Below are 24625 nucleotides of genomic sequence, written 5' to 3' on the forward strand. Positions count from 1 at the left end.
TCCAAGATGTTTATTATGTACTTTGTATAGACATTTAGTCAGTTTCCATACAGGTTAAACCAACCTGATAGGATTAATGATCTTTTTTTTCCATCAACGTATATATGTTTTTATTGTTGTTCTTGAGATCTATTCTCCGTTCAATGTGCCCCCAAAACTCTTATTGGTGTCAGTGGGAGTTGCATATTGAGAAAACAGATCACTTAGAGTCTATTGTCTCTTTAATTATACAAAAAAATAATAGGAGTGACAACGATAAAAGTTATTCAGAAACATTGGATGCCATACTTTTGCAGATTTCAGAATACTTATTGTGTGTCCAAGGAGTCACATTGTGATGAACTTCTCATCCACGGCATTTCACAGACTACATTTATGAGGGACAGATTTTTCATAGTTTCACCTAACTTAGGTAAAAAACAAGTGAGATATTTCAAGATGATCCCCATGTTCTGCACTGTAAATTTTAATGGCAAAAACTCATTGAATCTGTAAATAAAATAAATATTACCTCAAGCTGAACTTTTTGTTCTAAGTTCTTATAGGTCCTTTGCAGTAATTCTTTGGTACCAAGCACCCCATACCACATCATGTTCTTTGTCCGGCTTCTGGAAATAAGTAAATAAAAATTCATATACTGAAGCATGCAATTTGTTATGTATCAAAGCTGTGGAAAGAGTCAAAAGTTAAGGATATAAAATAAAGCAAACAGAATAACAACATTAAGAAAAATTAAATTCCTCTGCTTTATCACTAAGAAGTCCATTACCGGCACTTTTCAGGGTGTTCCTCTCGCTTATTATTAAATTCTAATGAAATTTTTGCATCTAATCCAATTCCAAAGTAGTTGTTCATGACACATTTTTCTGAATATCCTTCCCTGTGAAAAGAATACATATATGTAAGTATCCAGTTATGAAGTTATCTGAACAATTACTTTAGAGCTTTGAGCTAGATTGTGGCTGGCCCGAGCACAGGCACATGACCGAGGCAGGGTGCAAAGCATTTGATTGATTGATCTTAGATACTGATATGGCCCCATCACTCAGTATCTGAACACCTCACAAACTTTAATGTATTTAAACTCTCAACACCCCTGGAAGACAGGGAAGTGCTATTATCCCTATTTTACAGATGGGAAACTGAGGCACACAGGAAGTCTGTGATGGAGCAGGAAATTGAGCCCAGATCTCCCATGTCCTAGGCTGGTGCCATAACCACTGGACCATCCTTCTGCTCTATAGCAGTCACAGGGACCATGGAGTGTAAGTCACCTCAAAAGGGACAGAGAAGAGACAGGGCTTTACCTCCCCAACCCTACCTAGGGGAGCTTGCCCATGGTGGAGGAAGTTGCATGCTCCTAAGGTGAACAGAGAACATGCTTCATGTGTGTATCAAGGAGCTTCACTGGCCACAACGCCTTCCAGTGATCCTGCTGTAGCAATGCGACTCTGCATTGCCTTTAACTCAGCGCCTCTGCCTAAAAGACACCATCTGGCTCTTTGAATTTATTGAGCATTATTATCTATAAAAATTGTGCTTTAAGGCTTGCGTCATACATTCTAGTAATTACAAAGTACAATTTCCTAAAGAAATGATTAAGGAAAAAAGACTGAACCTCAACACAGTCAATTTGAGAAAACAAGGAGATTTTCTTACAGTGAATCTGGATCAGGGTCAATAAATGGGGTAGCACCAAATGGATCAATGTTTGCAAGTAACATTTTGCTGATAATAGAACTCCCCGCAATTGAGGCAGCTAAACCAGCTCTTAAACCTGAAGGAGAAAACACAGAAACAAAACAATATTAAAAAACAGAGTCACAGCAATATTTTTTTAATGTAACGCATGAAATCCTGAGAGATAGTATTGTCTATAGCCAAGCACAGGATGGACAGGAAGTGCGCTTTCTCAGACAGCTCTGCTACTGCATCTCAGTTCTACCTACATTACCTCTTTCTTCCAGTCTTGGCCTCTCTTGAGCAGAAAGCCAACTGAGTTGAATTCTGTGGTGGTTCACTGTCCACCATTGGAGAAAAATGTCACGATTTCAATCCAAGACTCCGGAGGTGACAGGTTGCACAGTAATTAACTGGCTCACCTAATGCCACTGAAGGTTACCATATTTTTCATCTCTTAGTCCAGTCACCCAGTCTCCAAACTATTTCATTACTTCGGGTAGGTTTTGGGAGGAGTTGGGGGTGGGGAGGCGCGCAGGCTTCCAGAGCAGGATCATTGTTCATGCAGCCTGTCATCACATTTAGAATCTTTGAGAAATGCTTAACTCCTTAATTTGGCTTGATAAATGTATGTTCAACAGGGAATTCTTCCCTTGCCACCCTTTTACACAAGAGAACTTCCCTGCAAAATGTGTAAAGCCAGCACTTTGATCTCTTAGACAGGGAGGAAGGGGTTGAAGACAAGTGAGAGAAGGACAAAGAGACAGAACAAACAAGTATGGGTGGAAAATGAGGGCAAGGGGAATAGAGAACAGAAAGACAGTGCTGGAAAGAAGAGGGATGGGGAGGAAAGAGAGAGAGAGAGAGACAGACAGGTGTAAAAACACAGAAATACAAGTTAAATGAAAATAAATAAGGAAGACAGAAGAGGAGAGGCTGGAAGGGAGAACTTGACTAATGAGCTAAGAAACAATTTTTGTTTCTACCATGGGAAGGGTCAGAGCCTGATTAGTTTTGCCTACTGGAAAGTTGGCAACCCTGCCATGCCCATTTTGGCTAATATCAAAGTAACATGCACAGCTGTGTTTAATTAATGCAGACAGAAATTTGCTTTCAAAAGCTTTTAGTTAAAGTGATCTACAAACAATACATGCTTAGTTTCAACCTATGTTGTTAATATTGATAATGAAAGTTCATTAAGCCAGTGTTTTAGCAATGCTTTCTGGTATACATTTTTAATTTGGGATGTGTACAGATTTCCTAACTGCTATTGTTGCAAAGTACCTTTTTACAGTTTAATTTATGATATTTTTACTGACAGGTATGTCCCCTTGCATTTAATTCAGTCAAAAGATCATTTCTTACCGAACTCTGGCCTTTAGTCTCTTACTAGGCTAGCACAGCCTTCATCCACTAGGGGATCAAGGTTCCTTTGACTCCACTAATCAGTCAGTAATGGACGATGAACACAGCCCTCCCATTTCTGCTCCTCATTCCCAAACCAAGTGCAATGCTTTTGCAATATATCTGGTGCTCAGGACAGTGACCAGAAGCATTTTCAATTAACATACTTTCTCAATTGTACCACACAAAGAGGTTATGCATAGAAATTCACTCATTTTTGTAAAGTCTTTGACATCTCTGGGTGGAAGACACTATGTAAGTGCAATATTATTATTTAACAACTAATTGTGGCATATAGCACGATACTAAAAGGACTAATAGAGTTCAGAATCATCATTACCTGGGCAGATTATCCTGGTGTTAAGTACAGGGAGGTTTTCTTTGCCGGCTGCCACAGCTGGGGCAGAGAAAGAGCCAGTATGAGAGGGGATGCCCCGACTCGTATGTCGATCTGGAGATTTTGGTGCAGTTTTAACTATGCCAAAAAAAGAAGAAGAAATAACAAAGTTAGAACAAAATATACACCCACACACGAATTGTAGATACAATTGCATATGTGCTTATCTAAGGTTCAGAGCCTCAACATATTGTACAAGCATGAATTATTAATCTAGCCCAAGGGTTCTCAGACTTTTGCACTGGTAACCCTTTTCACATTGCAAGCCTCTGAGCGCGACCCCCTTTATACATTAAAAACAATTTTTTATATATTTAACACCATTATAAATGCTGAAGGCAAAGCGGGGTTTGGGGTGGAGGCTGACAGCTCGCGACCCCCCGCATGTAATAACCTCATGACCCCCCTGAGGGATCCCGACCCCCAGTTTGAGAACCCCTGATCTAACCTATTAAATCTCTTTGAGATCTCTGGAGAACTGGCAAATATCTATATTGTTTTGTATGAATATTGTGTGTCCCTCTGTGTGTTTGCTTGTGATGGGTTACTTGCTATAGAGTTAGATCAAAAGGAGTTGTTAAAGAAACCAAGCAGGAAAGATGAAATAATGCCCTATATAAGAAGCACCCCAGGAAATGTTCAAACACAATAACCAGGAATATAGCTGTGAAGATGTAGCTGTTTTGCCAAGGCGGAGAATCTAGAGATCAAAAGACACAGATCTGTTAAAAGATCTGCCCTGCAGAAAGGGAGTGGGGAGAAAAGGTTGTCAGCTGCTACAGACTGACAGAGTCTGGGTCTGCTGAAAGCACAATGTAACTTGGTCCCCAAGAGAATGCAGGACACCACAGCTAAGTCATGTCTACTGAGGGGCTGAGAAGGAATGCCAAGCGTAGTTAAGACAGTCAGCACATAGATGTGTTATTTTAAATCCACTTCTTGGAGTGCTGTGCACCTTTGGCAAATAAATCACAATTTGTTTTAAAGAAACTGCTTCTGTGTCACTGCATATTATTACTGTCCACAGGCTGCCGAAGGGAAACTCTGATAGGTGCCATGCCGATGGAGCCTGCTAGATATCCAAACTGGCAATCAGGGGGGTGTAACCCAGACACCCAGCCAGGGAGTGATTGGATCATGGATATCCACCCCAAAGAAAAGCGAAGGCACAATCATGCCTTGCAAGGGTGCATGGAACTGGAAAAGGATCTCAAAAGGGTCAGCCTAAGCACGGGACTGTAACCAGAAATATCCCCATTTATTTGTTTATTTATTTCATTTATTTTACTCATGGAGAAACTCAGATGCAGGAAGTTCAAGTGATTAGCCCAAATGAAAATCCTCAAAGATACACAGAAGACGACCTCTGGAGTTCCCAACTTCCACTTCAATTCATTAGGGAAAACACTAATTTAATATTACCTTAAACGCTGCACTTCATTTCTGATAAATGTAATAGGATGTCCCATTGAAAAAAAATGCAGAATTAAGAAGGAAAAAAAGGCAAAATTAATTCTAAGTTTAAAAGATTTGCTGCAATATGAATTATGTATAAGGCCACTAACCCACATCCAAAGTTCTTGGAGTGCTATATAATAATTTCATAATAAATTATAAACAAATCTAATAAAAACTGCCCTAATAAAAATAAAGAAAAATGGAGGAGAAAGGAAAACATTCTAATAGTTGGGGTAACAAGTAATCTATAATTAGGGGTAAGAGTACTTCCCATTTTTTAAAAACTGGGAATAAATGCAAGTCTTTACTTGGTGTTTAAAGGAAGGGAGTGGAGGAGCTGTGGCAAACGGAAAGAGGAAACACCATAGAACCGACTACAGTTTGGGACAGATTATAGGTCAACATGAGGCCCTGGTTCAGGAAAGAATTTAAGCAAAAATACTTAAGTATGTGTTTATGTCCATTAACTTCAATGGGACGGAAGCGTGTGCTTAAAAGTTAAAGTGTTTTCCTGAACTGGGACCTAACACATGATCATGACATCAGCTCTAGGTGCAGGCTCAAAGGGGAGATCAAACTTAGCTGGGCCTACAGTCAAAAATATGGTCCTGCTCTGACAAGCAACTCAATAAAATGGCTTTGTAGGGGGTCTATGTTTATTGTCTCTACATGACATCTAGGTCAAACATGATCCACTTACAAGTAAAAGAGATGGGGGAAGGTGTTTTCTAATTACTAGCTTTGCAAAGTCAGCATGGGATCTGAAAGCTAAGCTCATCAGCAGTGTAACCACACTGTCTTCAGACTATACTTTCAGTGACGCTTGTGCAACCTCCTAATGTCAATGGAATTACATAAGTCTGACTGATTAGCCAGGTAGTTGGACTTTAGTAAACAATTTTGTTAATGATGCACAAACTGGAAATAGAATCCAGCTCAGACTCTCTCAGCTGTGTTGTGTCTGCAGGAGCAACAGCAGTAAAAATGTATTATTGTCACTAAAGTGAGCAGATATACTCACTATGCCACAGAGAAGGGATAAAGATAAGTAAAGAGATACCATTTTAGAAGTCATTTTCAGAGTAGAAATTCACATTAAAGGCTCTAACAGTGACAGTTTAAAATTCATCCACAACGTTACAGGCAGTCAGTGTATAAATAAAGAACGCAGGGTGGGAGTATTACACAGTGATGGCTTCTTAAATCACTAAGGAAACACCCTGCAGCATTCTGTACTAGTAAGCTGTGACAAAAGCCCACTGCTGGAAATCATACCAGGAGGGAATTATAATAATGGAGCCCTAGAGCCGCCAGAGCATGTTGCTGTTGTAACGTCATAAAAAACGGTTACTTACCTTCTCGTAACTGCTGTTCTTCGAGATGTGTTGTTCACGTCCATTCCACAATAGGTGCGCGTGCGCCACGTGCACAAGCGTCGGAAACTTTTTGCCTTAGCGGCTCCCGTCGGGGCCCCCCCGAGTGGCGCCACTGCACCCCGCATACATACCGCTGCCGCCCGACCCCCTCCGGTTCCTTCTTGCCGGTGACTCTGACAGAGGGGTAGGAGGATGGGTGGTGGAATGGACAACACATCTCTAAGAACAACAGTTACGAGAAGGTAAGTAACCATTTTTTCTTCTTCGAGTGCTTCTTCATGTCCATGCCACATTAGGTGAATCACAAGCTTACCTCTGGAGGAGGGTAGGAGTCACGGAACAACTGCTCGGAGGACTGCTCTGCCAACCGCCGCATCCTCTCTAGCCTGCTGGTTGACCGAGTAGTGGGTCGTGAAGGTGTGCACCGAGGACCAGGTGGCTGCTCTGCAGATCTCCTGGATTGGGACCTGAGCCAGGAAAGCCGTGGAAGTCGCTTGCGCCCTGCTCGAGTGGGCTGTGACCATCGGAGCCGGAACACCTGCGAGCTCATAGCATGCCCAGATGCAGCTTGTTATCCAAGACAAGATCTGCTGCGCCGACACTGAGAGGCCTTTCATTCTCTCGGCTACGGCCACAAACAGCTGCGCAGATTTACGAAAGGGTTTGGTGCGCTCCAAATAGAACGCTAGCGCTCAACGGACATCCAGGGTGTGTAAGCTGCGGTGACTCAGGTCCGTATGGGGTTTTGGAAAAAATACCTGCAGACAAATGTCCTGGCCCAAATGGAATTGCGAGACCACCTTAGGGAGGAACTTGGGGTGCGGTCGGAGCTGCACCTTATCCTTGTGAAACACTGTATGTGGTGGCTCAGAGATGAAAGCCCTCAGCTCGGACACCCTTCTGGCTGAGGTAATGGCAACCAGAAATGCCATCTTCCAGGAAAGGTGGAGGAGGGAGCAGGTAGCGAGGGGCTCGAACGGGGGTCCCATGAGTTTAGAGAGGACCAAGTTAAGGTTCCAAGGAGGGATTGGGGGGCGTGAGTATGGAAACATCCTCTCCAATCCTTTAAGGAACGGTCCCACCATTGGGTGGGAAAACACCGAGCCCCCGAAAACCCCGGATGGAAGGCGGAGATAGCTGCCAGGTGCACTCTAAGTGAGGATGGGGCCAGCCCCTGCTGCTTGAGGTGCAGGAGGTACTTGAGAATGGCTTGCACCGGGGCCTGGCACGGCTGCACCTGTTGGGGCTCACACCAACAGGATAACCTTTTCCAATTGGCCATATAGGTAACCCTGGTAGAGGGTTCCCTACTGCCAAGCAGAATCTGCTGCACAGGAAGAGAGCACTGGCTCTCCAAGACATTTAGCCACAGAGCTTCCATGCCATCAGGTGTAGTGATTGCAGGTCAGGGTGGAGAAGCCGCCCACGGTCCTGCGTGATGAGGTCCCAGTGTAGGGGCAGGACTACAGGGGCCTCCACCGACAGCTCTAGGAGCGTTGTGTTACCAGTGCTGGCGGGGCCACGCCGGGGCGATGAGGACCACTGCCGCCCTGTCCCTGCGTACCTTGAGCAGGACCTTGTGTACCAAGGAGAGCCGGGGAAACGCATACATCAAGCCCCTTCCCCACGGGATCGCAAATGCATCTGCAACTGAGCCCGGGCTGTGGCCCTGGAATGAGCAGAACCGTGGGCACTGGGCATTGGCCCTTGGCCCTGGTGGCAAACAGGTCTACCCGGGGAAACCCCCACCTGCGGAAGAGCGAAAGCACGACGTCCGCTCTGAACGTCCACTTGTGCATGTGATACAACCTGCTGAAGTAGTCCGCCAGTTCGTTTCGCACCCCCGGGAGATAGGACGCCTCAAGGAGAATGGCGTGGGCTATACAAAAGTCCCAGAGGAGGAGAGCCTCACGACAGAGCGGCGAGGAATGGGCCCCGCCCTGCTTGTTTATATAAAATATGGCAGTAGTGTTGTCTGTCAGAACTGTCCCGCTGTGACCATTCAGAGTGGCGTGAAAGGTCTGGCAGGCGAGACGAACTGCCCTGAGCTCCTTCACATTGATATGGAGCGACCGCTCTGCCCCGTTCCACAAGCCCTGAGTCCTGAGGTCCCCCAGATGAGCCCCCGATCCATGGTCTGATGCGTCCATCACCAGCATCAGGTCCCGCTGTGGGGCGGCAAAGGGGATGCCTTCTCAAGCCACAGGATGGGACTGCCACCACAGCAGGGAGTCCAGCAAGTCCCCTGGGGCTGTCACTATCACGTCCAGGGAGTCCCTGCCTGGGCGGTATACCCAAGCGAGACACGCCTGCGGAGTCCTGAGTCTCAGTCTGGCATGCCGCAGGCAGCACCTGGCCGTTGTCGTTGGAAACTGGCGCAGGAAGGCCACCTCTTGCTGGATAGCTCGGAAGCGGGATACTGGAAAGGCTTGCCCTGGCCTGCACCGCGTCCAGGACCGCCCCTATGAATTCCACTCTCTGCGTGCGCACGAGAGTGGACTTGGGGAAGTTGATCAGGAGCCCCAGCTCATGGAACAATCTCAGGACCACCTCCACGTGGCCCCGCACTTCCGCTTCGGATCAACCCTCCAGGAGCCAATCGTCGAGGTACGGGTACACCCGGATTCTCTGCCTCCGTAAGAAGGCTGCCACCACCGCCATGCACTTCGTGGACACCCGTGGGGCCACAGCTACACCGAATGGGAGAACCGCAAACTGGTAATGCTGTTGGCCCATGGTGAAGCGCAGGAACCGCCGATGAGCTGGATGGATGGCGACATGAAAGTCCGCGTCCTTCACGTCGAGGGCAGCATACCAGCCTCCCGGATCCAGGGAAGGGATGATGGTGCCCAGAGACACCATGCGGAACCGGGCCTTGACCAGGAACTTGTTGAGCTTTCGTAGGTCTAAAATGGGACGAAGGCCCCCTTTGGCCTTGGGGATGAGGAAATACCTGGAGTAGAAACCTTTCCCCCTTAGGCCATGCGGCACTGCCTTTACCGCTCCCGCCTGTAGCAGCGAGCGAACCTCCTTCTCTAGGAGATGCTCGTGAGAGGGGTCCCTGAAGAGGGACGGGGCAGGGGGGTGGGAGGGAGGGAAGAGAACTGCAGCGAGTACCCATTCCGTACCATGCGTAAGACCCAACGGTCCGACGTAATACTGGACCACGCACGGGAGAAATGGGACACGTGGTTCAGGAAACAAGGGGACGGATCTGGTGACTGGTCTGGTATGCTGTCCTCGAGCGCACCTTCAAAAGCCCGGCTTAGTGCCCAGCTGGGATTTGTGCTGACCTTGGTTCTGGCCCGGCACATTATTATTGTTATTATTGCGCCGTCGCCTGTTACCCCTGCTTCGCCTACGGTAAGGCTCATGCCTATGACGAGGCTGGTACTGACGCTGAGGGGAAGGCTGCAGCTTAAAGGGCTTCCTCTGCATCACTGGGGTGTGCATACCCAGCGACTTAAGTGTAGTCCTTGAGGCTATGCATCCTTGCGTCTGTCTGGTCCAAAAAGAGCCTGGACCCTTCAAAGGGGAGGTTCTCAAGTGTACTCTGGACCTCAGGTGGCAGGCGTGACTCCTGCAGCCACGCCGAGCACCTCATGACCACCCCCGACAAGATTGTTCTGGCCATCGCGTCTGCTGAATCCAGAGAGGCCTGGAGAGAGGTCTTAGCCACTGCCTTGCCCTCATCCACCAGGGCCATAAACTCCTGTTGGGAGCCTTGTGGGAGGTTGTCCTTAAACTTCCCCACCGCTGCCCAGGAGTTAAAATTATGCCTGTTGAGAATGGCCTGCTGGTTAGCAATCCTCAACTGAAGGCCCCCCGACGAGTACACCTTTCTGCCAAAAAGGTCCGGGCGTTTCGCCTCCTTGGCCTTAGGTGCCGGGGCCTGTTGACCATGGCGCTCCCTTTCGTTCACCGCCAAGACCACCAGTGAGCAAGGACTTGGGTGGCAAAATAAGAATTCGTAGCCCTTTGACGGGGCTTGTGCTCCACACCCTTGGCCGTTGGAGCGCTGGAGGCCAGGGTCTGCCATATAGTCTTATAATTCGATTGGATGGTCTTAATGAGCAGGAGCACTATTCTAGATGGACCTTCGGGGCTCAAAATGTCCACCATGGGGTCCTCCTGCTCAACCATCTCCTCGTCCTGCAGCCCCAGGTTCTGGGTGACCCTATACAGTAGCTCCTGGTGGGCTCTGTGGTCTATGGGTGGAGGGCCAGACACCACTGTTCCTGCCACCGCCTCATCCGGGGATGACGAGGAGGTTAGCAGCTGCTCAACCCCCTCTGGCTGGTCCTCCTGCTCCCCTTCTCCCGCGGGAGGGGCCTCCGGCTCGGGAGACCTCAGGGCTGCACCGGGTTCAGTGCTGGTCTCTCCAGTTTACCCTGGGGGGATGCTGGAGGCCTGAATACTGTAGCTTCCAGCGCCGTCAGGCATGGTTGCAGGGACCAGGAGCACTGCACCAAGTAGCTCGCCCTGGATGGGGCCTCTTGGCGCTGTTGATAGGCCCAAGGAGTCCAGAAGGGCCAGTGACCTGTTGGCCCCCATTGGGGGTGCCACCCCGTCTGAGGGTCCTTGCTGTCCGGAGCACAGTGCGATTAACTGCAAAGGCTGGAGTCGGCACCAGACTGCGGCAACGCCAACTGCAAAGGCCACAGCAGTGCCAGCGAGAGATTGACGAGTGGCTCCTAACAGAACGGGAGTGAGACCGGTACCAATATCCCCAGGACAGGGATCCGGACCAGGACCGGCGTTCTTGAGACCGGGATCGTCGCCTGCGGGAGTCCTCCGGTGAGGGCCGTCTCGACTCTTCCTGGTGCCAGTCTCCAGTTGGTGCTGGGGAGTGTCATGCCTCATCCGTTACTTCCTCGCGTCGATCCACTCCCAATACCGCGACTTCCTTCTGAGCCGTGGGTAACTGGGAGTCCGCAGACAAGGAGCTCGACCAGGACCAACTCCGGGAGCAGTGCCGGGATGGCGTCCTCAAACGGCACACCATTTCCAGCTTACCCCTCGACAGCACCCGTGGCATGGGTGCCAGAGGATTCTCCCTGTACAGGAGGGGGCTCGTCGCCAACAGCTCAATGAGGTCCTTTGCCATCTCAAAGGTGTCAGGCGTGGAGGGCATCCATTAAGTCCTCGAGCCAATCATCCGCACTGAGCTCACTTAGGACTGGGCTCGGTGGGACTTGTGGTGCTGGAGCCGCCGGTGCCAGGGCCGGTACAGCGGCCTTCCCACTCTTATCGGCGCTTGGGGCCTTGGAAGGTGCCGGCCTCCTATGCGGGGAACGTCCACACCTTCCTTTTGGCTGCGCCGTGGGCCGCACTGGGGAGGACGATTGGTGCCGGGGCCTAGTCTGGTGCTGTGGGGCTGACAGCTTTCGGTGTTTAGCCGGTGCTAGGTCTCCGGACAGCTCCGGGGCACTACGCACAGAGGAAGCTGGAGCCGACGCCGGGCGCTCTGGGTCTGGTGGCTGTAATGCGGCTTCCATCAACAACTGCTTTAAACGAAAGTCTCTTTCTTTCTTTGTTCTTGGCTTGAACGCCTTGCAAATCTTACACCGCTCAGTTTGATGTTCTTCCCCCAGGCAACATAGACACGAGCCATGGGGGTCACTAACTGGCATAGGCTTGCGGCATGTGGCACAAGCCTTAAACCCGTGGACTTGCGGCATGCCCCGTGGCCCGGAGCCGGTGCTGGAAGCGTCCAAGCACCTAATCACTTAAGTTTGCACAACAAAGGTATGCTAACTGATAACAGCTATCTATAAGAGAAAGGCTAAAGGACCGCTCTCATACAAGAGAGAGAGGTTGTTCCAATGCCGTCACGGACAGTAAGAAGGAACTGGAGGGGGTCAGGCAGCAGGGGTATATATGCATGGCACAGTGGCGCCACTCGGAGGCCCCGCCGGCCGCCGCTAAGGGGAAAAGTTTCCGATGCTCGTGCACGCAACGCACACACACATAATGTGGAATGGACGTGAACAAGCACTCAATGAAGAATGGGATAAATTGGGGTATAGCACAAGAATCTGGGAAAGTAAATAAATGTCTCCTATCCATGCCCAAAACATGGTTTGCCAGAGTAAAGCTGCCATGTAGCAGTAGTGAAGTATCCAGAAAGACTTACACGATAAGAAACTTTTTTAATTTAACAAAAATACTATTATTTCTGAAGCTACTCATTACGTGACTGTAGAATCTCAGCTAGAACCTTCCTCAGTTCCCTCCTGCTTGGCTTTCTGCTACATACAATCTCTTAGGGCATGATCAAAAAAGACTACCTGTTTTAAAACCTCCAAACAAGACCCCACTAAATGGGAATAGTAGAGAAGAGGAAGGTGTCACATACTGATGACCCTCCACCCCAGCAAGATTTCAATCTTCCCAGGGTTGAGGACAGAAAACTACTATAATTCCAGTGCATCCAGCTGGAACTGACTATTGTCAAGTAGTTCGCCAAGTCAAGACAGATCTAGTAGGTCTATGTGCAATAGATGATATTCAGCTGTGTATCATCAATACACTGGTGATGTTCTATCCCGTGTTTAGAAATAACTCCCAGGGCTGTAAATGGTCCTCGTGGCTGCTCTGACCCCAGGAGCAGCCAAGATTTGGAAAAGCGCAAAGAAGGCTTAAAGACACCTTAGCCCCCCACATCCCGTTAGGCTCCTTAGATGTGCAGCATGGAATCTCACTCCATTTCTTGAGGACAGGGAAAACCTCTACATAACTGAGGATGGTCAGCATCCTTCTCTCTAAAGGCCTCTCAGCACATGAAGTTATACTGGTATAATTGTACAGATACAGTTAAACCACTGCAACTCCCCATGAAGACACTCTTATTCCAAAATAAGAATGGCTCTTCCCATTTTAGCTTAAACTGCTTCTAAAACAACATAAAGATAAACGAGAAAAAAGGCACAGTTTTACAGAATAAAAGTTTCCTCTTGGAGAGTTATACCAGTATAACTGTAGCAGTTTAAATTCACACAGTACTTACTGTATACTGGTACAACTTCCTTTGTAGAAAATCCCTAAGTTAATCATTGACAGTGGCTGCCAACAGCGGCATCAAGTAACTAGGATGTGGGGGCAAGAGAGCTTCCAGGTATTGAGTTTCTGGGAAATCAGAGAAGTACTGATCTTCCTCGTCCAAAACCAAACTGAACTCAACAGGGGAGAGAAAGCCTTTTGAGGTCCCCTGTCTCTTGATGTCAAAAGGCTTGGTAAGGGAAACCAGTCAAGAGCTGACCCTTCACAAAGACCACAAACTCACGGAAGCGATCAGCAGAAGTAACTGCTAATAGAATGGAGGAGAATGGATCAATAAGACATCACACTATGTAGAGGAGCTGAGTAGTCCATCAAACTATCAGTGTTAAAGACTGTGGATAGATCAAAGACGAAAGGATGGAAAAGTGGCGCTTAGCCATGGCCAGGAATAGGTCACTAGTGATCTTGGTAAGAGCAATTTTGTAACACCTATTGGCATTTGGCAAGGCACTTCTGTGTGCCTGCATAGACAGAAGATGATCACACTCCTGGTAGCTCTTGGCCATCTCCTCCGCAGTTTACTGTACATGTCCAAACTACTTCAACTTCTGATGGCCTGAACCATGCTGACCTCCACGTACATGGAAAAGAAAAAAACCCACGGAAATCAGCTGACCTGAACATTTTCTTTCACCATTTGCACTATCATGGTTTCAAAAAGTTCACAGAAAATATACTATAAAAAGTCAACAGTTAATATAATCTTGCACATTACAAACAGAACAATGTGAAAATGTCCTGCATTTCATATGGGTGAATTATTATGCTGACAAACTGAAGAGAGTGCAGAGAAGAGTCACAAAAATTATTTGAGGGCTGGAGAAAATGCCTTACTGTGAGAGACGCAAAGAACTCAATCTGTTTAGCTCATCAAACAAAGACTGAGTAGTAACTTTATTATGGAGTGTAAGTACCTTCACATGGAGAATGTAAAGGGTATCAAATCTAGTAGAGAAAGTTATAACAAGAACCAACTGCTGGAGGTTAAAGCCAGACAAATTCAGATTAGAAATAAAGCACAATTTTTTAACAGTGAGGGGTGATTAAGCATTAGACCAAACTACCAATTAAGTGATGGTTCTCCAGTATCCTGAAAAATTAAGCCTAAATACATTTCCAGAAGATATACTTGAGTCAAATTCAAGTTATTGGGCTCAACATAGGGGTAACTGGATGAGGATCTATAGCCCGTGATACACAGGAAGTCAGACTAGGTCATCTAACTGTCCCTTCTGGCTTTAAATTCTAAGAATTCACAAATTAACTACAGACGTTATAAGGAGATGATGTTGAAGGACATAATATCAACACAAAAAAATGATTCTCGTGTGTATGACAAAACACCATTCTTACGTGTTAGGGAGCTAACAGAAATACAGATGGAAAATGATATTCAAATTTTATCTAATTAAACATTATTATCTATTTAGACTAAGTTAATTAATGCATGGAAAATACTACTTTCATAAAGCAACTGAGGAAGAATCTCAGAGGATTAACAAATAATACTCAGAACACAATTATCTTTCACTCTGCTTAATGCTCCTCAAAAATTCACAGTGCTATTCTTACAACTCGTTTTCTCGGTACTCAGGAACAAGGCAGTAGCATTAAAAGAAAAATCAGCAGAACAGCTGCTCTTTATTTGACAGATGAGACTCATGGGGATAAGCTGCAATAAAAATAAAGTTTTGCTGTTCATGCTCTTATAAAAACGAACACAGTCCTCATGAGTAAAACTGATGTTTCATTGCAGGTAATTGAATTAATGTTTCATGGTTTCTCCTGAAACACCCATCTCCCACTGACAACATTAACATGTACTCCACTTCACACATTAGATGTCTGAATATTGATACAACTTCCTAATAAGTACACTAGTATTACTATAGGAATCAATGGTTATTTGATGCACAAACAAGTTCAGTATTGTTGGCTATTCCTATCTAACAGAAATGTTTATCGGCCATGAAATCAGCAAATGCAAACTACCACAAAGTTAGGTTAAGCTTTGTCTCTCTCTTTTTGCAATAACGAGGATGTTATAATAACGAGGATGCTCAACTCTGCACATGCTGTTTTAAATAAAGGTCTACATATTTATTTTTAAATACTGTGGTTCTGATATGCAACCCTCCATTATTTTAAGAGCAGAATTTGTGGAAGAACAAATTCAGCACAAGTTTCTGTATATGAAGCAGAGACTTCTTAGAAAAATATTTTTTCCTAACATAACAGACTCTTTGGCTTGTCCACCTCCAAATAACTCAACTCAGCCCATTTCTGTTCAAGTATGGCAATGGGGAGCCCCAGCACATGGTACATCCCCATTCTAAAGGTAATTCCCAATCACCAACAATTAATTAACAATATAAGTAAAATAAAATTCTAAGTTTCATTCTTTATTATTGTGATAAATAAAGGGGGGCGATAGCTCCCTTTGATGGACACCCAGCCAGCCAGTTAGATGTAAAATCCCTCTTGGTAGCTGTTCTTTACTTGCTTTACCTGTAAAGGGTTAAAAAGTCCCCCAGGTTAAAAAAAAAAAAAAAAAAAAAAAAAGTGGGCACCTGACCAAAAGAGCCAATGGGAAGGTAAAACTTTTTAAAATTGGGAAATAAACTTTCCCTTTGTCTGTTGTTCTCTGGGCTGGAGGGTCAGAACAGCCATGCTATAAGTAGCTTAAGCCAAGAATGATCATAAATCATCACATCATGCCTAGAACTACTTATCTGAACTCCAAATGTGTAAGTAGACCAGAATGTTTAGCTAGACGCGATTAGGGTTATTTCTTTTATTTATTATTGGCTTGTGGACTCCTCTGTGCTAACCACAGATGCTTTTGTTTGCTTGTAACCTTTAAGCTGAACCCCCAAGAAAGCTATTTTGGGTGCTTGATTTTTGGAATTGCTCTTTTAAAATCTAGCAAAAGCCTAAGTTCCAGACGTAATTTTTTCCTTTTTGTTTTTAATAAAATTTACCTTTTTTAAGAACAGACTGGATTTTTGGTGTCCTAAGAGGTTTGGTGCATGTGGTTTGATTAGCCGGTAGCTACAGCTAATTTCCTTTGTTTTCTTTCTCAGCTCTTCCCTGGGGGGCGGGGAGCGGTGTGTGAAATAGCTTGAGGGTACCCCACAGGAAGGAATTCCCAAGTGCTCCCTCCTCAGTTCAAAGGGGTTTTTTTTGCACATGGGTGGTGGCAGCCAAGCCAAGGTCAGAGACAAGCTGTAACCATGGGACTTTAATACAAGCCTGGAGTGGCAAGTATTAATTTTTAAAATCCTTGAGGGCCCCACTTCCTACACTCAAAGTGACAGAGTTTGGATTCAGCCTTGACAACTATAATTAAACTTTAAACATAATGGTCATAAAAATTTCCAGCCTTAGAGTCTGAAATCCTCTCAAAAGGGCTCAGCATAGGCAGCAGGAACAGAAGCTTCCCACATTAGCCCTTCTTTGTGCTCTAACCCTGCTTTAAAAGGAACCACCTACACGGAACAAGTTCGTTTCCATGCCCATTCAGTCCTTCAAAACCCTAGCCTCTCTGGTAAGTGCACACTTATTTATTGCCGTTTGTGCCAATTTCAGTAACATTTTGTTCCCTCTTTAAAATATTTAACAACAATACAGATCTAGCACATAAAATCAGGTTTCTGTTATATAGTTATGATGTCCTAGTATGGATATCAAAGTAGATGAATATGGCCCAGACTCCAAAGGGCACATTCTGGATTCTTAGCATGTCATCTGCCCAAATACCACACAGAGAAACAAAGGTTTGGAAAGATACCCACATAGAAAAAAATAAAAGTTAGGGTTGTGAATGTTGCATCCATTAACTAGCATTAACAGAATGCTATAGTTTAAAAAAAAAAAAAAAAAGCCAGAAATTCAGGATATTAACAATTAAGGTTCCAACATCATATTAAACTCACCCGCCTCCCACCTATGGATTAAAAACTATCAGCAGTTTCCATCTGAAACTAAAATCTGTCCTGTTGAGAACACGAATTCTAACAGATGATCTTAAATTGTCTCATATAAACCTGCACTGATCTTTTCAACTTATATCAGGTGCAGGAAGGTTTCACGCTGCTGTTTCTCAGGAAGGTGTCAAAACAACAGAACAGAACCGTACGATACCTCAAAGAAGTTATAAGCTTTGCAAAAACAACAATCAAAGCTTACAGCACTGAGCCCCACTTTCAGGCTTCATACCAGTTTCAAGAGCCACTACAAGTGAAGCCAGGTGAAGTTCAAGATGGCTGCTATCGAGAGATATATAGGACAGTTTACTCACAAAGACGACTTTTTTTCCCAAAAAGTGGAGGGTGTATATGTGCATCAGAATCAGGCTAATAATGGAAACTGTCTAACCAGTTTAACTATGAAGTCACTACTTTGGTTTCATAATAGAAGTAATACGCTATAGAGTTTTAAAGAATTTTACTCTGGATTTACTTACTTGTCAGAGATTCATATTCCTTTGTATCTTCCTCTTTTTCTTCTTCTTTGGATTCATCCAATTCCTTACTATATTCTATAGGGGATTGGTTCACTTGTTCTTCAGTGTGAGCATTCTGTTCATCCACAACTGAATAGCAGGAGGAAAAATAGTTAAAATTTCTTCAGAGAAAATACACATATGCAAAGCTTCTGTAGAAAATTAACATCCTACTTCTGTAGCACTAATTTAGGACATACAGATATTAAGAAAAGGACCGTTCTGCCTAATCAGTTCAAGAGCAGTTTATCAATCCTCTGCCAGTGATAATGAAAAAATAAACTGAGAGGTGATTCACCACCATATCGATAATAATACTTTAAAAATGGAACTCTATGATGGTTTGGCAAAGCGTCCTGCTGATAATTTTCAGTACTTTTCTTTCTGAAGGAGAAGAGTTACAAAAGTAAACAAAACATATTACATCAGAAATCCCATTTAGCCCAGTTATACACTATATAGTTGGGTCAAATTTTCTAATATCACTGTATTTTCTGAGAATATATTTTGGGTCTAATTTTCAAAATTACATGCACACAACTGTGTGCTTAATTTGTGCATGCAATCAGTATAGTGTCTGAGCATGCTTAAGGCTAGTTATGTATAACTGGCCACCTGCATTCACAAATACCCACAGTAATTGTGAGACTCAGTGCAAAGCAGGTGCTTTGCTACAAGTACATTTTTGTAAACCTCACTAATTTTGTAAACAGAAGTTTTCTCTCTTACTTTTGAATAAATGAAACTCTGAATTATAGTTATATAATGTAGCCTACCTATGCTATGAGGAACCTGAAGAGAACACTCAGACATTGTCACATCCTGTCCATTTTGAAGTAAACATTTGCTGATATACAACATATGAAGCTACACATTTAATCAGAAAAATAGGAACAGAAAATATATGTACCTATGTGTACACAGGTAAATTAACACTACTGTTGAAAGCAAAACTTAGCACTAAGAAGCCTGATTTCCCAGCCGCTGCATGCAAGCTAATCCCTCTGACACCTATGGAAGCTGTACACATGTAGCACCTGGAGAAGTGGGTCCCTGACTTCTGGTGATCAACTATGCTATCTTATTGCTACTTTCACCCAATTTTGGCATCCAATTTCTTCATTTTTAAAGAAAAATATTCCTGTAAGCTACATTACACCATAAGACTTTTCTATAAGAAAATGAATTCAGTAACTATAAATTTAGTTTTAGTTTTAGTGCAAGATTAAGAAAAAAAATAGGAATGCCATTTATTTCTGCAAATTTAAAAAACAAAACCCAAAGCATATGTGATTGTACTCCTCTCAGGAATTCAGACCAACATGACAATAGGAGCAAAGAAAGAGATTTCTTACATTGTTGAGTACATCTCCACTAGCTACTCCCTTTGGCAGCAAACAAATGTCATGTTAAGGACTCCATCTTGTCCATCAGATAGCACAGGAATGAATATGGTATAAAGATGCAGACAGACAGACAGACAGAATACTCCTCTCCTCTCTCCCTCTCTCTCTCTATAGGATAGGAGTATTCTAACACATGGCATGTCTTGCCAGATAGCTTATAACAACCATCTACTGAATTTATGTAAGAATATGGGAATCAAATATTAACAATGGAACTTTATGCAACAGTAACAGTGACACTCTATGGTTAACAAGTAAACCCTTGCTGATGTTCACCTTTTTCTGCTTGTTCAATGATTTGCCTCACTGCCTTCTTTAAACTGTTTGCCCGCAGCATTAACTGTTCTCTTGGTTTGAAGATTTTCTGAGTGGAAGACTTTGCAATGCTGTCTGTTAACTGTTCCTTGCTTTCAGACAAGGATTCTTCACTTGAAAACTCCTCAACTTCTTCCTCTACAATGGGGGGAGTGATCCGTGGTAGGATGGGAGTAGCCTGGGCTTCGGTGTGAAGAGCCTGGAGCAATAGGTCTAACTTCTCATTTAATTCTGAACACTAACAAAGTTACACATACAAACAAAAAGAAAAAAAATATCACTTGAGTGTCAATTCAAAAGTTAACTACCAGATTGTAGTGTGGGGACCTAAGAGTCTAAGCTGGGATAATGATTTCTCTTGTGCAGGATATTTGTTGTATTCTTCATTAAACACTATTTTAATAGTTTTCTGTTTTGTTTAAGCATACAGTGAAGAAATAATATCAGAGACTGAAATACAAAGGCATCATTGTACAGCAACTTAGTCAGCAGAGTAAGTATTCTTTTTTCTGCTATGTAATTTTTCTCTCTCAAACCAGATTCTTAATTTCCTTCCCCTCTCTAAATCACGGGTCCGTGATTTCAGCCTGGCCCACTATATGTACTATTGTCTCCCCTCCTCCAGCTGGTTATTTTCTCTTCACAATCTCATTGTTTTATTGCAATTAATTGTATCCCTTTTAGAGAGAAGTCAATTCCAACAGCAGTATATTTCTGCAAATGACTGTGGTTGTAGCCATGCATTTTACACACTTTCCAAATATATGCCTAGGACAGCAGTTCTCAAATGGTAGGTCGGGACCCCAAAGTGGGTCACGACCCCATTTTAATGGGGTTGCCAAGGCTGTCTTAGACTTGCTGAGGCCCGGGGCTGAAGCCCAAGCCCTACCGCCCAGGGCCAAAGCTGAAGCTCATGTTACAGGCCCCATGCCTGGGGCTGAAGCCCTTGAGCTTCGACCTCCCTGCCCAGGACAGTGGGGGCTTGGGTTTGCCCCTCCCCCCAACCTCCACTGGGCAGCAAGGCTCTGGTGGGCTCAGGCTTCGGTCCCCACTCCTAGGGTCATGTAGTAATTTTCGTTGTCAGAAGGAGGTTGCGGTGCAATGAAGTTTGACAACCCCTGGCCTAGGATACATGCTCTCTACTAACTGAAAAGTAAATAAATATTTTTTTCAATTGATAAGCTTTTCAATAACATCAAGTGTCCACTATTTAGCCTAACCAAAACAAGGCTGAGGGGAGATATAATTGCTGTTTATAAATACATCAGAAGGATAAATACCAGGGAGAGAGGAGAGTTATTTAAGTTACGCACCAATGTGGACACAAGAACAAATGGATATAAAGTGGTCGTCAACAAGTTTAGACTTGAAATTAGATGAAGGTTTCTAACCATCAGAGGAGTGAAGTTCTGGAACAGCATTTCAAGGTCAGCGGTGGGGGCAAAAAACCTAACTGACTTCAAGACTGAGCTTGATAAGTTTATGGAGGGGATGGTATGATGGGACTGCCTACAATGGCATGTAGCTGCAGTCCCATCATACCAGTAGCAGCAAATATCTCTAATGATTGGTTATGGGACACTAGATGGGGAGGGCTCTGAGTTAGCACAGATAATTCTTTCCCAGGTATCTGGCTGGTTGGTCTTGCCCACATGCTCAGGGTCTAACTGATTGCTATATTTGGGGTCAGGAAGGAATTTTCTCCCGGGTCAGATTGGCAGAGAACCTGCAGCATGGGGCACCGGTGACCTGCACGTTTAAAATAGTGCAAATGGTGGATTCTCTGTAACTTGGAGTCTTTAAATCAGGATTTGAGAACTTCAGTAACTCAGCCAGAGGTTAGGGGTGTATTACAGAAGAGGGTGCATGGAGTTCTGTGGCCTGCAATGTGCAGGAGGTCAGACTAGATGATCATGTCGGTCCCTTCTGACCTTAAAGTCTATGAGTCTTGTGTTTATTTTGTGGAATGGGAAAGAAAAAGGGTCATCTTTAGTAAATTTAATAGATTGTTTTCTAATGTAAAGTTGGTCCCTTTAATGGAAAGAAAAACAACTTATAGCCACTGACCTCATTGAGAATAGGGTCAGGTCTCCTAAACTACTTTTGAATTACAATACCCAGTCCCCTGAATTACTTTAATTTTCATTAAATTTTAAAAACCTAATAGTAGCTGGAAAAAAACATGTTATGAAATGTTCTTACTTTAATGGCCATGGTATCAGCTTCCTCTGCATTTTCCATTGTTTTTTCATAGGTCTTCCCTATTTTGGATACAAAGTCCTTTACAGTTTCACATAATATCCTTTGGATAAAAAAAGGGAGTAAAATAGAAATAAATGAACTGGATGTATCTATTAATATTGATTATTGGATGTATTTTTTAATTACTAACTTATTTTTGGTTTTCTTACTACAATTCCACCAAACTCAAAGAGAACTCCCATGCTTCTTTTGCATGAGAACATTAAGAAAAAGTTATAGTGAAAGTTTTAAAATCACACACTTCACAGGTGGAAGTGGACGAACCAATACAATTATAACCATTACTCTACAGTGTATACTACTGTAAACCATTCTGGTTGTAAAGGGGACACCATCAAATCATTTTTAAAAGTAGATTTTATATTTTTCTTTTTAAGTCTCCAGTGCCTTTTGGTACACATTGGTTCCCTACTCTTTCCTTCCGTTTTCCCTTCTATTTCTAACTGAGATGACATTAACATGGTCATTTTTATTTATTGCCTTGTTTGCATACCTTTCATTATCAGTATCATCAACCATACCAGCAGAGTTGATAGCAACTTGTGCTCCCTCTATGGACTTAGGCCAATCTGCAAATCATTCCACATGGGCAGACCCTTGCACTCATGCAGACTTCAGTGAGACTCTACGTGGGTACAGGGGTCTGTACTGGGCCAGCACTCACCTCTCGAGAGTGCCCCCTTCTGGTACAGTGTGTCTGCAGTCTTTCAGTTCTGGTGACCCCTCTCAGTGGTTCCCAGGTGGTTTTCCAGTGACTCAGCTCTCCGCTGAGTCACACACACTGTGTATGTGTATCAGAACGGACCCCTTCTGAGGTATACAGTCCACAAGGGGCCTGTCTCATCACCCCTTGGCTGGTGTCTCTCTAGCCCTCCCTGGGCTCAGTCGTTAAGTAATCCTGGCCCTGGTATGGGGTCATATCCCTAGAGCTTCCTTTCTGGAGACACTATCTTCCTGTGGCCCTCCCCAGGCTCAGTCCTTACTCAGTCCCAGCAGCCAGCCAGGAGCTCCTTTGTTGCTCCCCTGGTCCCTGCCCACATTGAGCTGTCCGTGGTTCTGTTTGCCAGAAGCTGAGAATGGTCAACAGGGGATGGATCACTTGATGATTACCTGTTCTGTTCATTCCCTGTGGGGCACCTGGTATTGGCCACTTTCAGAAGACAGGACACTGGGCTAAATGGACCTTTGGCCATTTAGTATGGCCGTTCTGATGTTCTTTTTCTCAGCAAGGTCAAATGGAACACTAGGATTTCATATGGGATTCATGATTTCCAGAGAGATGTGCCCTCATATATAGAGGTGTTCAAATTTGGTATCAAAATTTTGTGGCTTGAGCTCATATTTAATTATTACATATAGCTGCAGACTCCTACTTCTACAATGGTTATGTGTGTGCTTCTAAAAGAAAGGATATGAACAACAAAAAAACCGCTTTAAGTAAACCAGATCTCTTATATGCAGAAGTAACAATATGGCTTACATTTTAACTCAGTATACTAATGTCTTAATTAACTAAGTGATTTTTGCATTACATGATCTTTAAGATTTTTGTGTGATTGATTTGTTTAAATTACATTAACACATACAATATAATTATACAATACAACATAATTACAAAAAGAAACCAACTGTACTTTATAACATGTAAATCAGGATACTGTTAGGTCAAACTAGCTCATCAAGAGTCAGAAGGAATTTGAGCTTACTGGAAAGGTTATAATGTTCATATATGTATATGGTACACAGGAATTTATCCCACACACTATACATCAAAATCATCAACTCACTTGGCAGATGATATGACAACTGAGTGTTGATCAGAATTGAGGATTTTTGTGAGATGAGCAGCAACTGAATCCTCATAAGCAGATATCTGAAAATGCAGCAAAAATGAGTCTTCATATTCCACCCGTGTTAGCATTTAACACAAAGTGGTAATTATATTCCCAGATAAGTGGGATTACTTCCAAAATATTAGATCTACACTTAGTGCAGAAAGGTCAAATGCTTCCCCTTAACTGCAATTTAATATTCAAAATCACGGTGACTGTGAGATGTTGAATTAGAGTTCTCTCTTTTCTGGATAAAAAATTAATGATAGTTATTTCTGTGCTAAAAATCCAATTAAAGGTTTCCTTTAAATTATTAGCCTCCATAGCCAACAATATCATCCTATTTTTCTAGATGATGGTCTGAACAGATTTCAGATCTATAATAGTCAGAATCTTTTTTTCCAGAAAAAAGTGAAAGATACCCTGCAACTAAATCAATGGGTTGGGAATAAATCACAGTTTTAGGGCCAGCTTCTGAAATCCTTATTAGTACTGAACAGTACCTCATTCTACAAGTTGTCCAGCTGAAGTGAATAGGGTGAGCAGTGGAGTATGGGCTTCTAAACTGGTATAATACTATCAAAGCCTAGCCCTTAGTGAATAAACCATTTGTGATAATAAACCATTTGTCACCAAGTTCTGCTTGGCCTTCATGTAGATGCATTCAGGGAAGAGCACAGAGACCTCCCATGCCCCCAGCTTGCATAGTCTGCGTAAGGATCACACAGAACTGCACCCCCTATGCTCAGGGAGGGTGTAGGGAGGCATCATGGACCAGAACCATGTCCATAGACTTCACCCTGCACCAGCATGTAGGAGAAGCAAGCTACACCTTAATAGCATATGATTTTTCTCTGTGCACCAGTGAGCCATTCTGCCTCCTGACACTCTCTCTAGGGTGGTGCAGCTCCACGCTGTCCCTAATAGTG

The 24625-nt window shown here is 44.0% G+C and overlaps 1 protein-coding gene across 4 annotated transcripts in view; it reads right to left on the reverse strand.

Moving 5' to 3' along the window:
- Positions 1-24625, reverse strand: part of DGKH (diacylglycerol kinase eta) — a 261578-nt gene that overhangs the window by 37995 nt on the left and 198958 nt on the right. For all 4 annotated transcript variants that reach the window (XM_037894669.2, XM_043533362.1, XM_043533371.1 and 1 more), the window contains 8 exons: positions 23652-23737; positions 21805-21904; positions 19564-19840; positions 17843-17971; positions 3425-3559; positions 1660-1777; positions 770-880; positions 512-608 (listed from right to left, as the gene is read on the reverse strand). In XM_037894669.2, coding sequence (XP_037750597.1) covers positions 512-608; positions 770-880; positions 1660-1777; positions 3425-3559; positions 17843-17971; positions 19564-19840; positions 21805-21904; positions 23652-23737 — 1053 coding nt within the window. The remainder of the gene's footprint in view (positions 1-511; positions 609-769; positions 881-1659; positions 1778-3424; positions 3560-17842; positions 17972-19563; positions 19841-21804; positions 21905-23651; positions 23738-24625) is intronic.

Source organism: Chelonia mydas, chromosome 1 (assembly GCF_015237465.2).
Source record: "Chelonia mydas isolate rCheMyd1 chromosome 1, rCheMyd1.pri.v2, whole genome shotgun sequence".
In the NCBI taxonomy this organism is placed as follows: Eukaryota; Metazoa; Chordata; order Testudines; family Cheloniidae; genus Chelonia; species Chelonia mydas.